This window comes from Channa argus, chromosome 17, assembly GCF_033026475.1.
Source record: "Channa argus isolate prfri chromosome 17, Channa argus male v1.0, whole genome shotgun sequence".
Classification (NCBI taxonomy): Eukaryota; Metazoa; Chordata; class Actinopteri; order Anabantiformes; family Channidae; genus Channa; species Channa argus.
Window position 1 is genome coordinate 21,660,915 of NC_090213.1, and position 14,212 is coordinate 21,675,126.

The 14,212-nt window shown below is 39.0% G+C and overlaps 1 protein-coding gene across 1 annotated transcript; it reads left to right on the forward strand.

Moving 5' to 3' along the window:
- The first annotated feature begins 609 nt into the window (after nucleotides 1–609).
- frk (fyn-related Src family tyrosine kinase) lies at nucleotides 610–10,972 on the forward strand. Its single transcript, XM_067483107.1, has 8 exons — nucleotides 610–1,249; nucleotides 3,757–3,878; nucleotides 5,332–5,495; nucleotides 5,614–5,782; nucleotides 6,060–6,218; nucleotides 7,611–7,792; nucleotides 8,166–8,331; nucleotides 8,483–10,972. Exons 1-8 carry the CDS (start codon nucleotides 858–860, stop codon nucleotides 8,689–8,691), a joined length of 1,563 nt encoding a protein of 520 aa, XP_067339208.1. The 5' UTR covers nucleotides 610–857; the 3' UTR covers nucleotides 8,692–10,972.
- Nucleotides 10,973–14,212: the final 3,240 nt, after the last annotated feature.

Sequence of the window (14,212 nt, forward strand, 5' to 3'; positions counted from 1 at the left end):
TCAAAAATAAGGACATGCTGAGACAAACTGAAAATTTAATTCCTCTCCCATATCATCTTTTTTATTATGAGTTGGGAAATCAAATAGGGCAGTATGATCAGGGGTGGTTTTAGAAATGTTTTGGCTATTGGACAGAATGGGGCACACGCTGAGAATAGGGTGGCACATTTAGAAAATTATATAAAAGTTTCCAAACGTAAATTTAAAAACCTTTTTAAATTTAATAACATTTATACTACTAATAATAATGTGTTTAAAGTGTCTGTTTATTCAGTTAAGAAATGGCAAGAATGTAAACAAATAAGTAGTTAGGGCATAATCTGCCTGCTTGCAACTACTAAATCATTCTACTCTTACAAAAATATGAATTCACTTTATATGTACAAGATAAATAAATATATTCTATATAAATATTTTTAATACATTTTTACCTCACAGTTGTCAGTAAATGGATATTACCTTTACAGAAAATTATGACACATTTCTTCCAACACAACCACGTTCTTCCTGATAATTTAGTGACACAGTACTCTTCATACTTTCTTTTGTTTTTTTGATATTTGAGATTAGGTGCTGTGTCTATGCCAGCGAGTGGATGACGTCACTTCCATGAACATGACCGCTGCCCGTACCTGAGCAGGTGCTGCTGATTGGAACACTGTCAAGGAAAGTTATTCATTAGCAGTGGAAGTTACTTCCTTATGCTGTTTCAGTTAGTTGAGTGTGTCCTGAGTTCATCGCGGGATTATTACCGCGACGTTTTATGGGATGGATCATGGATCATGAGCGGGGATAAAGGATTCTTCCGAACCATTTCCGACCCATTGACAAGTAATGACTTGCTGTGATTGACCACTATGGATTGTGAAAGAATTCAAGAGAGGTTTTCTGCGTGTTGGCAGACATTTCTGTCATGCTTCAAAAAACCGAGCCAGGATAAAATTGAGCCCAGCAGTGAAGAGAAACGTGACGTAGTCCACCGTCCTGTTGAAAATGCCAATCCGAACGATTTGAGACCTTTACCGCCGCTGCCAGTGGAGAGAGCGGCGGAGTATTACATCGCCCTGTATGACTACTCCGCTCGCACTGAGGAGGACCTGAGCTTCAACGCTGGGGACACTTTAGAGGTTTTGGACAAAAGCAATGGGGACTGGTGGCACGCGAAAGCAATCACCGGAATATCAGCCTCTAGAAATGGATACATTCCTGCTAATTATGTGGCCCCCGTTGAGAGTATTGACGCAGAACCGTGAGTATACTGGTGAACATATACAACTTTTTGTTAAACTCATACCTGTACAGCTTTTCATTTCCAGTCTTTAGTCTTTTTTATATGAATCCAGGTGAGACAGGTTTGGCTGATTAAAGAGATCAATAATAGCATTAAGGTGATACTAGTCTAGTTAATAATTGTTTATGACCAGGAAGTCTTGGCCCACAGGTTAATAATTTCTTTGAAGCCAAGGCTAAAAAACAAAGCTGAACAGTGCACTTAAATACCTTTTGCTGGCATTTTGTTTTTAATAGAAAATGGTTCCCACTGCCTAACTACAACTACACCCTTGTTAATAGAGGGAGAAAAATGCTTAAAAACAACATGCATCAGGTTGAGGGTTTAACATTCTTGGCCTCCTATGTCAAGGTGTAAAGGCTATAGTTTCCTTTATTTGCATAGCCAATGGTGTTTGTAAAGAAAAGTCCAACCTGCATTCATGCCTAATCCGCCCATTACTTCTAAGAAGTTCAAATCAGCATATGAAACCGGTTTCTGCCTGAGCTGGGTTCTGGTTTTTCCTGTTTGGCTACAAAGATGGTTTCTAGCCATTTGTCATTGTAAGCATTCTTTGAAGTCATAGTTTCACTGAGTCACTAACTTGGTTGACATACTGACAAGGATTTCTTTAAACATATTGAAATAGAATTAGGCTGTTCATATCATATATTAATATAACATATAGTATTATAACATACAGCATCTGAGGACAAACATTTACCAAGTGGAGCATTATAATTGTCTTTAGCCATTCAGAGTTCATGCCTGTGGAGGGGGCAGGGGGCTGTTAACCATGATTCATTCATCCCCCCACACCGTCTATACATTTGTAGCTAGTTGACTGTAACTACATTGAACATAAGACTTTAGAAAAATTCATTGTATGAGATCAAGAGACTTTCCTAGTTAAAATGCCATTTGTTGGACTAAAATCAACACTCAATCAATGACTTATTTATTGCAAGGTGTGAATACACAACCTGATTTTTAGCTTTTCTTTTTCCATACTATAAAGCTCTGTTATTGTTATGCTATTGTATCACATCAGTGAGTGGCACTGTTGAGCTGGGTGAGAATTCTTCCTCATAAAAAAAAATTAAAAAATAAATAAAATAATGACATTCAGAATGACAGTCTCTAAAATAGATTTAAACAAAAAGGTTTAAGGAAAGAGTGATGGTGGCTTATGTCTACAGATGGGATAACACAAAAACATCCCGTTTCAAAATAATGCGGTTTTTCAAAACAATTACATACCTTCCCAAAGTAATGACTTAGTAACTCAAAATAATGATACCTTTCAACATATTTACATGGAACCCTGAAATGACAAACTACTTTTGACCAAAGCCTACCTTATCCAAATTTTGATAACAGTGATATTTTTTTTGTAGTGGAAATGAGCTTCTGTACTTTGTGGTTCACACAGTCTCTGGGCTGTTTGTCCTGATGTATGAGAAACAAAGCAAGGCTATGTACTGTAACAGCAGACAAGAATATTTTATCTTACGAATAAGCTGAGAGTAAGCCCACAGCAATAAAACACACCCATTGCTCATCTTGGGTCAATCAGGCCTTTTTTTGTTGTCTATTTGGTTTGGTGACTAATTTCAATGAATGTCAGAAACCTTAAAACTGCTGGGTTCTGTAGAGCACAGTTACTGAATCTAGAGGAAATCCTTGCCACACAAATCCATTATGAATTTGTCTGGGCCTACTTTCAGCAGTCTGTTAATCCACATTTGGTGCTGTTCTGAGAACCTTGTCTCAGTCCCACATATAGGCTACAAACCAGCTGGAAATAAGTGTGTTTGTGTTTATTCATATGAGTTCGTGGAAATGAAGGACACTGGAAGGGTTTAAATATACACACCACATGTTAGGTGTTCCTTCTGGTTTCAACGGGTCAGAGCTATGGAGAGTTTGAAAAAGAGGTAAAGGGGCGTGTGCAAGCAAATTGGAACGGGTGGAGAAAAGTGTCAGGCAAGTTGTGTGATTAAAAAAGTATCAGTGAAAGGAAAGGTGTACAAGACGGTGGTGAGACCAGAGATGTTGTTCGGCTTAGAGACAGTGGCACTGAAGGAAAGACAGGAGGCAGAGCTGGAGGTAGCAGAGCTTAAGATGTTGAGGTTCTCTTTGGGAGTGACGAGGATGGACAGGATTAGGAATGAGGACAACTCATGTTAGATGTTTTGGAGATAAAGTTAGAGAGGCCATCGGTGGAAGGATGCTGCAATTGGAGCTGCCAGGCAGGAGCTCTAGAGGAAGACCAAAGAGGAGATTTATGGATGTAAGAAGGAGAAAAAAAAAAAAAAAAAAAAAAAAAAAACTATAGAGAGGACATGAAGTTAATAGGTGTGAGAGAAGAGGAAGCAGATAGATCCTCCATCTAGACTGTGAACCCCTGTGCCATGCTTTTGTTTTTCTATAGAAACAATCAGTGTTTGACCAGCTCTTTGTTGCTTGAATTCTGATTTTTACAGATGGTATTTTCCTGAAACAAAGAGGCTGGATGCAGAGAAGATGCTGCTGGCTGAAGGGAACCAGCAGGGGGCTTTCCTCATCAGAAATTGTGAAAGTCAAAAAGGAGAGTTCTCCCTTTCAGGTGAGCTAAGATTAGATGTTCTGTCAGAAACATCTGCTATAAATACTTTGCAAGGTAAAAACAAAAAGTGCTGCTTTCCTGGCCCAGGCTCCCCTGAGGAAGAAGTTTCTAATCAATTACATTGTTTCTACCTAAATAAAATGTAAATTAAAATTTTAAGTGAATATTCATACGTTTCTTTAAAGGAAACACTGCACATTTTATATTAGAATATTTAATAATACATTTATAATAATATGAAACGTGAATAAAATGTAACATGAATAAAATGTATCAGCAAATATTCAATCATCTTTTTTTTGGGCGGGGTCTGTCTTTAGTTGGTCCAGGGGCAAGTTAGAATGCAATAAAGTCAGCATCACATTTCACTTGTACGTCATGAAGCACACAGTGATGAAATAAGTTTTTCACTCATTCACATGTTCTCTCAGTTCCATTACGTGAATGATGGTTCCAAGGTCACCAAGATAAAAAAAAAAAAAAAAGTGAGATAACTTTATCTCTCTCTTATCTGCCTTTACCTCTGGCTGCTCTTACTATTGCTGCAGTTCTGTCTCACTCATTAGTGTTAGAAGATGACCTACACTGTACCGTACTATAGTTCATTTTACAGCCACTAAATACTTGTCTGATTTCTTTGTCGGAATCAGGGCACTAAGTTGAATACATATTTTTACTTATTTTAAGTGGATTCTATAAAGGGGGCCTGGTGGTTAAGTGGCAACTCATTGAGTTGGGATGCAGAAGGCCATGAGCTCGAATCCCAGCCCACCGGATGTGGCCCCGCCCACCCACAGAGGGTCACCTTGGTGCCCGGATAAAAAAATGGTAGGGTTGCAGCAAGAAGGGCATCCTACGTAAAAACTAATTCCAAATGAATATGTGAAACACGTTTCCTGTAATGACCCGTGAAGGGACAACCCGAAAGCCGTTGACTTTTAAGTGTATTCTAAAACAGATGGCACCAAAATGTGCTTTTGTGCTTTTGTGTGTGTGTGTGTTTTAATAAAGCAATGATTTGTTTTGAATACTAGCCACTACTAACCTTTGAACCATTAACAATTGAATAATATTCAAATTATTTTTTTTAAAAGTCACTGTTCTGGTGGCTTAGACAGTAGAGCATCAGGCTGGGATGCAGAAATCTAAATGATCAAATCCCAGCCCTTCCCAGACCTTCTTTTTGGCTGTCGCAATGCTTCACTGTAGGGAGGCTATTAGCCGGGTAATGACCAGTGCTCACAGTACTCACAATTGTTTAAACTTCAACAGAATAATAAAAATAAGCATATTTCATATTTATTTTAGATCAATATTTTGACTTGTTATAGCAACTTTTAAATAAAACTATAACAAACTTGTATTGTTTTTCATTAAAACCTTCAGGGCTTCTGTACCATGAGTAACTCTTCTTTGTACAGTTGATGATTAATATCATTTCATTCTCTCTCAGTGCTGGACAGCGGCAGGGTGAAACATTATAAGCTCAAAAAACTGGATAACGGCCAATACTTTGTGTCAAGGACCAGGACCTTTCTAACACTGAAGGAGTTAGTGTCATATTACTCCAAATATGCCGATGGGCTCTGTGTCTGTCTGGGAGAACCATGCAAAAAGGTAAAATATTACACGTACATATTAACTGGTCATCAGTTTAAATTCTACTATTTCCTTATTGTATAGTATATAGACAAATTATTATGTCAGTAAGCATTGATTCTTCCGGTACTTGTAGATGGAGGCCCCACAGACTCACGGCCTATCCTACAACACAGTGGACCAGTGGGAGATTGACCGCAAATCCATCAAGATGATGAGGAAGCTGGGAGCTGGTCAGTTTGGTGAAGTGTTCGAGGGCATATGGAATGAAACCACAGCAGTCGCAGTGAAGACCCTCAAACCTGGTACCTGATCACTTTTTTGTGTGTAGTAGCACGAACTCATGTCTGAAGACAATCAGACTTTCATAGTCTTATGTTGATAACAGATTTATAGAACTGTGCCATGGACATGAACTAAGGACATTTCTGCTGATGCACTTAAAAACAAATTAATGTTCACATGGCTGGAAAGGGTTACATAAGAATTTCTAAAGAGTTTGGACTTAACCAGTTGACTGTCAGGCAGATTGTGTACAAATGTTGCATATCTTTATTCATAATCACTGACAACCTCTCCCAGGTACCATGGATCCTGAAGACTTCCTGAGAGAGGCTCAGATCATGAAGCGACTCAGACACCCCAAGCTGATCCAGCTGTATGCTGTCTGCACCATGGAGGAGCCCATCTACATCATCACAGAGCTGATGAAGAACGGCAGCCTGCTGGAGTATCTCCTGAGTAAGAAGGCCTAAGTTTGATTTACACATGTGATTATGAGCTATTGCTAGGGGCGGCTGTAGCTAAGTTGGTAAAGGCAGTCATCCACGGACCACAGAGTCAGTGGTACAATCCCTGGCTCTGGCTATATGTCGAAGTGTCTTTGGGCAAGACACTAAACCCCTAAGAGCCCTTTCCCTTGTATGAGTCATCTTAAGTTTACAGGGAAAAGTTGTACAAGATTGCATGCCTTGCTAAAATAGCTTTAGCCACAACATTAAGGTCTGGTGCACAGCATGGGCACTCTGAGCTGTCTGCAGCTACATAGCCCCATACACAAGACCTAACAGCCCATTCGCATCCCCAGCTGTGCAGTGCCGGTCCAATACCGGCAGAAATTGAGTTGTCAGGAAGGGCATCCGGCGTAAAAACTCTGCCAAATCAACATGCGGACAATGATCCGCTGTGGCGACCCTGACTCACGGGATAAACCGAGAGGACAAAAAAAACCCACCTCTTGACAATTGGGACCTGGGCAGGACAACACTGTAAAAGTTAAGTAATGCTAAAAGGAAACATCTGATAGAACATCTCTCAATGATAATTGGCTGTACACAAACTGTACACGTTAACATGAACAATGTTCTGTGAACCCTCAACAGGCGCCTTTAATGATCATTGAATATCTGTAATTAGGATTTATAATTACTTATTGTAACCATAGCAGATACTTTAATATTCCTCTCTATTGACAACCATTTATTGAATGCAAGCAACAATAGAGAATAGAAATAAAAAAAATTTGTAGGAGTTGCCAAATTAGTTTTGCCAATCTGTATTGAGCATTACGATAAATGTTCTGCCCTTATATAGCGCTTTTCTACCTATTGGCACTCAAAGCGCTTTACACTGCTTCTTATTCACCCTTCACACTCACAATCACACATACACTCATACACCGGTGGGGGAGCTGCTATGCAGCTGGCCAACGCTCACCGGTTCAGTGTCTTGCTCAAGGACACTTCGACATGTGACCAGAGGAGCCGGGGATTGAACCAACAACTGTGAGATTGGTGGACAACCAAACCATTGGTGGCTCTACCTTCCTGCGCCACAGTCGCCCCATTACAGACATTACTTGAACTTAGTCTTCATCTTAGTGTTTCTTACTGCTATAACAAGTCTTAATGCTTTTTAAATTAAATGGTTTTTAAAACTCAGAATGATGCAGAGAAAGAACTTTCTGTGTAAATAATACATCATTTAGTATGCAAAGAGAGAGAGAGAGAGATATAACATCTGTTAGCTACAGCTGAATTTTTTGGGGGAAGAATATAGAAAAAGTTTGTATAGCTCCATGTTCTATCATGGTCAAACTGACACACATTATATTGCTGTCTTCCAATATTATAGAAGATAAGGGTTCCACACTTCGAATCTCTGACCAGATTGAGATGGCTGCACAGGTGGCATCAGGCATGGCTTACCTGGAATTACAGAACTACATCCACAGGGACCTGGCAGCCAGGAACGTCCTGGTGGGGGAGAACAACATCTGCAAGGTGGCAGACTTTGGCCTCGCCAGGGTCTTCATGGTGGGTTTTTCGTTTAAAGTACTATTGTATACTGTATGTAGCAAGGCTCTCTGTGATTATGTAGGAATACACACTCCTTAAAAAATACTTTTGATAAGTAACTTCTGGATGAGGTTACGTGGTGAAGCTTGTACTTTGAATTCCTTCCTTGACATGAAACAATTAGGCTCACAATCAATACTAATAACATGATGCAGTTGCCGTGTAACAGATACTTCACAGCCTAAACCACAAAGTTTGTTTCACTTCTAATGTAATCAGATATTCCATGTTAATCAGAAACTGCTCTAAAACCGTTTTCTCCTGCTGTGTTGAAAATGCAGACCTTCACACTAAAGCTGGTTTCTGTATTGTGTCTCATGTTCCTTCTTAGAAAGAGAATGAGAATGTGTACGAAGCCAGGGAAGGCACCAAGTTTCCAGTGAAGTGGACTGCTCCGGAGGCCATTCATCACAATAAGTTCACTATCAAATCGGATGTTTGGTCCTTTGGAATCTTGCTGTATGAGATCATGACTTTTGGCCAGATGCCTTACCCAGGTATCACTTATATAAATCTAATTTTCCATCATTCATAAATGATTGTGCACAGAGATTTTAAACAAGTGGGATCTTTCTATAGTTTATGAAGCACTCAAAATGAGATCTCTCCTCTTATATCTGTGATCATGTTCCTCTGTGATTGTTCCAGCTATGACTAACTACCAGGTGGTCCAGAGGATTCCCCAGGGCTACAGGATGCCATGTCCCCCCAGCTGCCCCAAAGTCATGTATGACATTATGATAGACTGCTGGAAGGAGAACGAACAAGAACGGCCCACATTCGAGACCTTGCAATGGAAGCTGGAGGACTACTTTGACCTGGATGTGACGTCATATGACGACGCCAACCGTTATTAACTCACTGACCTGGGTGTGACACCCACAAATAACAAAACACTCACTGTATGCCCCGAAACACAATCAAACTGGCTTTAATATGAACGTGAACTGATATTTTAAATATATAAAAATTCCGCTCACTGCAGTCAAATGAAAGCTCTAAAATGTTTGGTCTGCATGTGATCAAATTGACTGTCAGACAAGACTGACTTGAGGAGGCCTCTCCCAGCACAGAGAGAAGGCTGCTGTGCACTTCGACAAACCCGCTCTGCTTGGTGTTTGGCATAGCACGCATTTTCCCAGTGGGCACATGGTAAGCTCCTACTGGCATGTGTCAGAGTAGAGTCGTGAGTCTTGAGTCTTTGAGATTAGTCTGTTTGGCTAGTGTCTTACAGAGTGAGACTGGAGGCAAGTGATGTTGTCTCGGACCATTCCTGAGCGTGTTACAGTCAGAAGTGATTTAAGCAGACAGAGAGACCTATTAAATGGAAGCACATCAACATTAATGTCTTATTAACAAGCTTGTGCTACTTCTCTTAGATTATAGTTAAGTTAGTTAGTTAGTTAAGTTTTTATTTTTGCTTTCTAGGCTACTAGAGAGTTAAAATGAAACAAAATGGTACAAACTGCCAAATGTGATGTGAAGGAAAAATGTGCACAAATTGAATGAACAAATGAATGGAACATTAAAGTATATGAATATTTTAATAAATATTGCCATTTGATTTTTCTTGTTGCAATGCTTATGAACAGAGCGTCTTTAGAATGAACGTTCTTTGTGTCCACCTGATGAATCAGTGCAGTATTCACTGTCCTTTAGCTTTTCCTACACCTGAGATAATTACATGGCTCAGCAGCTTGTCACTCACCTAATCCGCCTGTTCTGTGGTGCTAGACAAATAGTTCACAGTGGGATTATGAGACTTTTTGAGAGGTGATGAGAGACTGGAATCTGTGAAGTTTCAGAGTATAAAATCAAGGCATTGTAGAGGGGAAGTGTACAGACTTAATTCTCTACACATTCATTGCTAGAAGGGCTGCTTCACATCTACTATTATGATATGTTGATTAATGGAACTTTTTTACATTAGTTTTTCCATCACTTAATACAGAAGCTTTAAACCTGTATCAGGAGGAACTTAGGAAATAGTTGGTGTTAGGTCTACTCCAGTCAGTTAGGAGCAGACAGTTGTGTGTTGGTACATGCAAACACTAAATTCAAGTATTAACTTTTGTCATTTTTCAAAATGTATATTTTCAACAATCCCTATACAGACACTAAAACCGACAATGAACAACTTGTATTCAGTGGCTCAGTCTATAACCTGGATTAGTTTATCAGTCTATGTTTTAGACCTCTATTGTCACACACTGTTCCACTAGGTGACATTTTTCTTCATTGTCGAATTCTCAGATTTGCCCTACGTTTCTACTGTGTACAAAGTAAGCTGCACATTTGTTTCGGAATAACCTCTCTCAGTGGAGCCGTGTGTCCTCGTTTTGTAGGCCCAACCTTAACGACAGAGTTTAAATTAATCCAGGCTGCAGAGTGACAGACTGAATGTGATTTATGGCTGATTTTCATCTCTGCACAGGGATTGGTAAAAATAAAAGTTTAAAAAATTACCAGTTTTTTTCCCTTAAATATTCACTTTCACTTGTTGTTCCTTTGGCGAGGTAAATGCTGCAGTAGCCTTTTGACAGAGGTGGTTGTTTCTCCTGCAGTTCCCTACTTCCCTGTGTGTGTAGTCTAATGAGGTGGAAAATAAACAGTGATAGTTGTCAGAACATGGAAAATCTAATCTACTAGAATAAGCTGCTTGGAATAAATCCAAGCCAGTTTTGGGATATGTTAGATTTTCTCCTTTAACCATGGTTGGAGTAACAAATTGTGTTTTATGTTATGTTTTGTTAGTTTTCGTAGACAAATGAAGTCATTAAAGAGCACAAGTTATTATTTGGACTGCACAGACACTTTCTATGCCTGAAATATGAGCTGCAATACATAGTTTTGACAGCCCTGAAATCAACAAGTCTGCTCGAGTACTGCAGCTGCACCCTAAGCCATGGTGCACTCACACGTCTGCTACACTTAGTGGACTTAACCTCTCTCCTTTTGTACTGGTTCTGTTAGAGCTGTCTTTCTGTGGCAGAATTGTCACTGACCTTCAGTGTTTATCTTTTTACTTTTAAGTGGACGAACTCCAACATGCTTTTGTTGATTTTTGTACAATGTGTTTTTTGTATTCTTAAAATAAATTTAATTTATGCATAATAAAAATTTATTTATGTTTCAAGACTCAAGAATAACTTTATTGTCTCCAGTAAGCATTTATTTGTACACGCTTAGAGTAACACAGACAGTGTAAGAAAAAATTCAACACTGAGTCCATAAACAGAAAAGTTAGAACTTAATTCCTTAGTTCAGTGTTCTACCACATATAGCTGTGACCAGGGATCAAACAACTGACCCTGTGGTCCGTGGACGACTGTCTTACCATCTGAGCTACAGCCGCCCCCCTGAACTGTGTTTACGGTGCTGTGTAAATATGCAGATCAGTAAGAAGAAATAAAACAAGGACATAAGAGTAGATGTGATGATTTAAATATCATACACTCAGGTTTTATATCTGTTTGGACAGACGATTGTTTTAATTTTGGATCTGGTCACCATAATTAATTTAAAATTAAACTAAAAGTTTTTAATTCACAGATCCTCAATTTGGTTGCTCATGAATATTTGCACAGTTGGCTTCTAAGCTCTTCCACAACAAAGTGTGTGTTATTTCCTCTTTATCTGTCTACTTGTAAATGATCCAACGTGTAAGCAGTTGTTTTCCAGTGTTGTATTTGCATTTGGAATCTGTTGCCAGTGAAATAAATCATCATTAAGCTTTGTCAAAGAGGGGAGGTTGTGAGGTTCAGATCCACCAGTCCTAAGGGTTAACCCAACCCTTTCCCTAACATAACCCGAATCTAACCCCAAGGTATTCAGCTGGGATGTTTAGTAAGCAGACATTGATACTCAATCCAAGCCTACAAGAGCTGCTCTCCTGCTTGTTTTCCAATTATGTCTGAATTACCCACTGCTGATTACCTTTATCAGGTGTGTTCATCCAGTCAGAAGCTGGAAAATGCCATCTTAAATGAAGGTGGGGGACGACAAAGCAAACTGGTAACTTCCAGCTGCTGATTTACTGAACTTTCTACTCTGTGATCCAACACTAACACACAGTAGCCAAACAGCAAGTGTTCATAAGCAATTAGACATTTGGCTTTTAAACATTTCATTTAAAAAAATCAAATTAAATAAGAAATAAAAACGCCGATGCACACAGGAAAAGTAAAAAATGGTACATTGTGTGAATGTTCAGATCGACTGAGAAGCAAAAGTACGGTGACTATCAGTGTAAATTACTGGAATTGTGAAGACAAACCCCATTACTGCACAGCAATGCTCTCCAGGAGATAGGCTGTAATGTTTTCTTTGGGATCAAGAGAACCTCAACAGCCTAAAAGAAGGCCAGGTTGCAGTTTACTAAAAGTACAGCTCAATGACATTCTACGTATGGGCCAAAATCAAACAAAACTCCACCTTTTTCAGATTGAAAGAGGAAAGTATTCACCCCAGCTGTTAAATTTTGCACTGGTTCAGTTTGGCTGCCAGTAGATGCAGAATCCACAGTCTGTGTGCTCCGATTCAGAGAAACACAAATCAAAACCTCACTAAATGACATGTCTGTATTCAACAGAACAACAATCTTAAAAAAAGCAACCACTGAACTTTTAAAAGACTAGCTGTGTTTCAGTCACACTAATAGACTAATAGCAGCAAACTACTCAACAAGCTGAATTTGTCTGTAATAAAGTCCTGGGGAACATCAGCAGGAACATCCAAGGCGACTGCTGATGTCTCTGGATCAGACTTTACAGATTTTTTGAAAAACTCTAAACACAAATCCCTTCATATATCAGTGCCTACACTATGTACTCATTATGAAAGTGATGGTATTCAATATTAACTCCAGTCATCACAGATTGGAACTCAATTAATACGCAGTTAACAAACTGTAGGTAGAAACACTAAAGGGGAAATCAAAAGCAAACAGACAAATAAAAGGGGCATGGGTCAGTTCTTGGATCGTTAAGGACCTGAAGGTAGAAGAAGAGGTTGATGAGAATCTCTGGTCTCATTTATGATTTAATTTATTATCCATAAACTCTTTATTTCATTAGTGTAGTAAACACAGTACATGGGAGTTAGTGTACTGCATTCTACATTTTCCTTTAGCAGAATATGTATTACCCTTTTCACTCAATTTTAAAGTAATTTCTGTAAAAGAAATCTTTGGAGAAATCTTTATCCTGTTTATCATGTGAATAGGTTGTTCTGCACAAGCACCATGACTTGTAATAAGCTTTTACTTTAGTGTGAAATGACTATTGTGGAGTGTTTTTGTGTTTGATGACTTCTGTGTGATACCTAAAGGCAAAGTTTCATGGTTCTGAGAGGATTGGTATTGGTTTCTTCATAGTGTGACAGTACTATAGTTATCTCTGTATAGTCTGAAATAACAATGATACATGGTAATTTTAAAAGATTTATGTCTTTCTATGAATTTACAACATCAAACAACAAGTCATTCAGATGACCTGTTTCAGGCGCTGCAACATTTGTAACAGTAACAAAAGCTACCAAAACGTGAAATTTCTTAATCTGACCACACAGAGGTGCTGACACTCTACTGATACTCACACCTCACAGTCAGTATCAATGCCTTTTATTTGGCCATTGTATCTGCTAAATGGCTGATGTTTGCTATGTGCACAATGATTTAAACTTATCTCATAAATCAGTTTAATTTTCATGATTGTCCTGGTTTATCATCCCTGCACATCAGCTTGGGGGGATTTTAATCAATTCCTTGATACAGAACAGCTTAAACTCAAGGATGTTGGCTGGTTTCCTTGCATGAACTGTCTTTTTCAGGTTCTTCCACAAGACTTTATTAGAAATAAAGTTAGGACTTTGACAAAGTCATTCCAAAAAATTACAATGACTTATGTCTTCAGGGTTGTTGTCTTGCTGCATGATCCACTTTCTGTAAATGGTTAATTCACTGATTTGCTTGTATAACTTAGTGTTCATTGCTCCATCAATGATGGCATCCTGGTCTGAAGGCAGCAAAGCACGCTCAAATCATGACACTACCATCGACATGGTTTGGTGAAAAGGTTTTTAAGGTAGAATGTGGTGTCTGGATATCACCATAACACTTCTCATGGCCGCATCCATCCACAGAACATTACAGAACTGTTGTTCAATGTTCGCCCGAAGATGGAGTAATGAACACCGATTTTAGCAACTGCAATAGGGGCTTTTAGTTTCCAGACATTTCCCTGGGGTTTGCTCTTGCTGTGATCTTTGTTGATCGACCACTTCTGGATAAGGTTAAACTGGTGTTGAATGTTCCATTTGTACACGATCTGCCTGACAGTCTGCCGAGGGAGTCCAACACCATTTGTAGCACTATCAGCA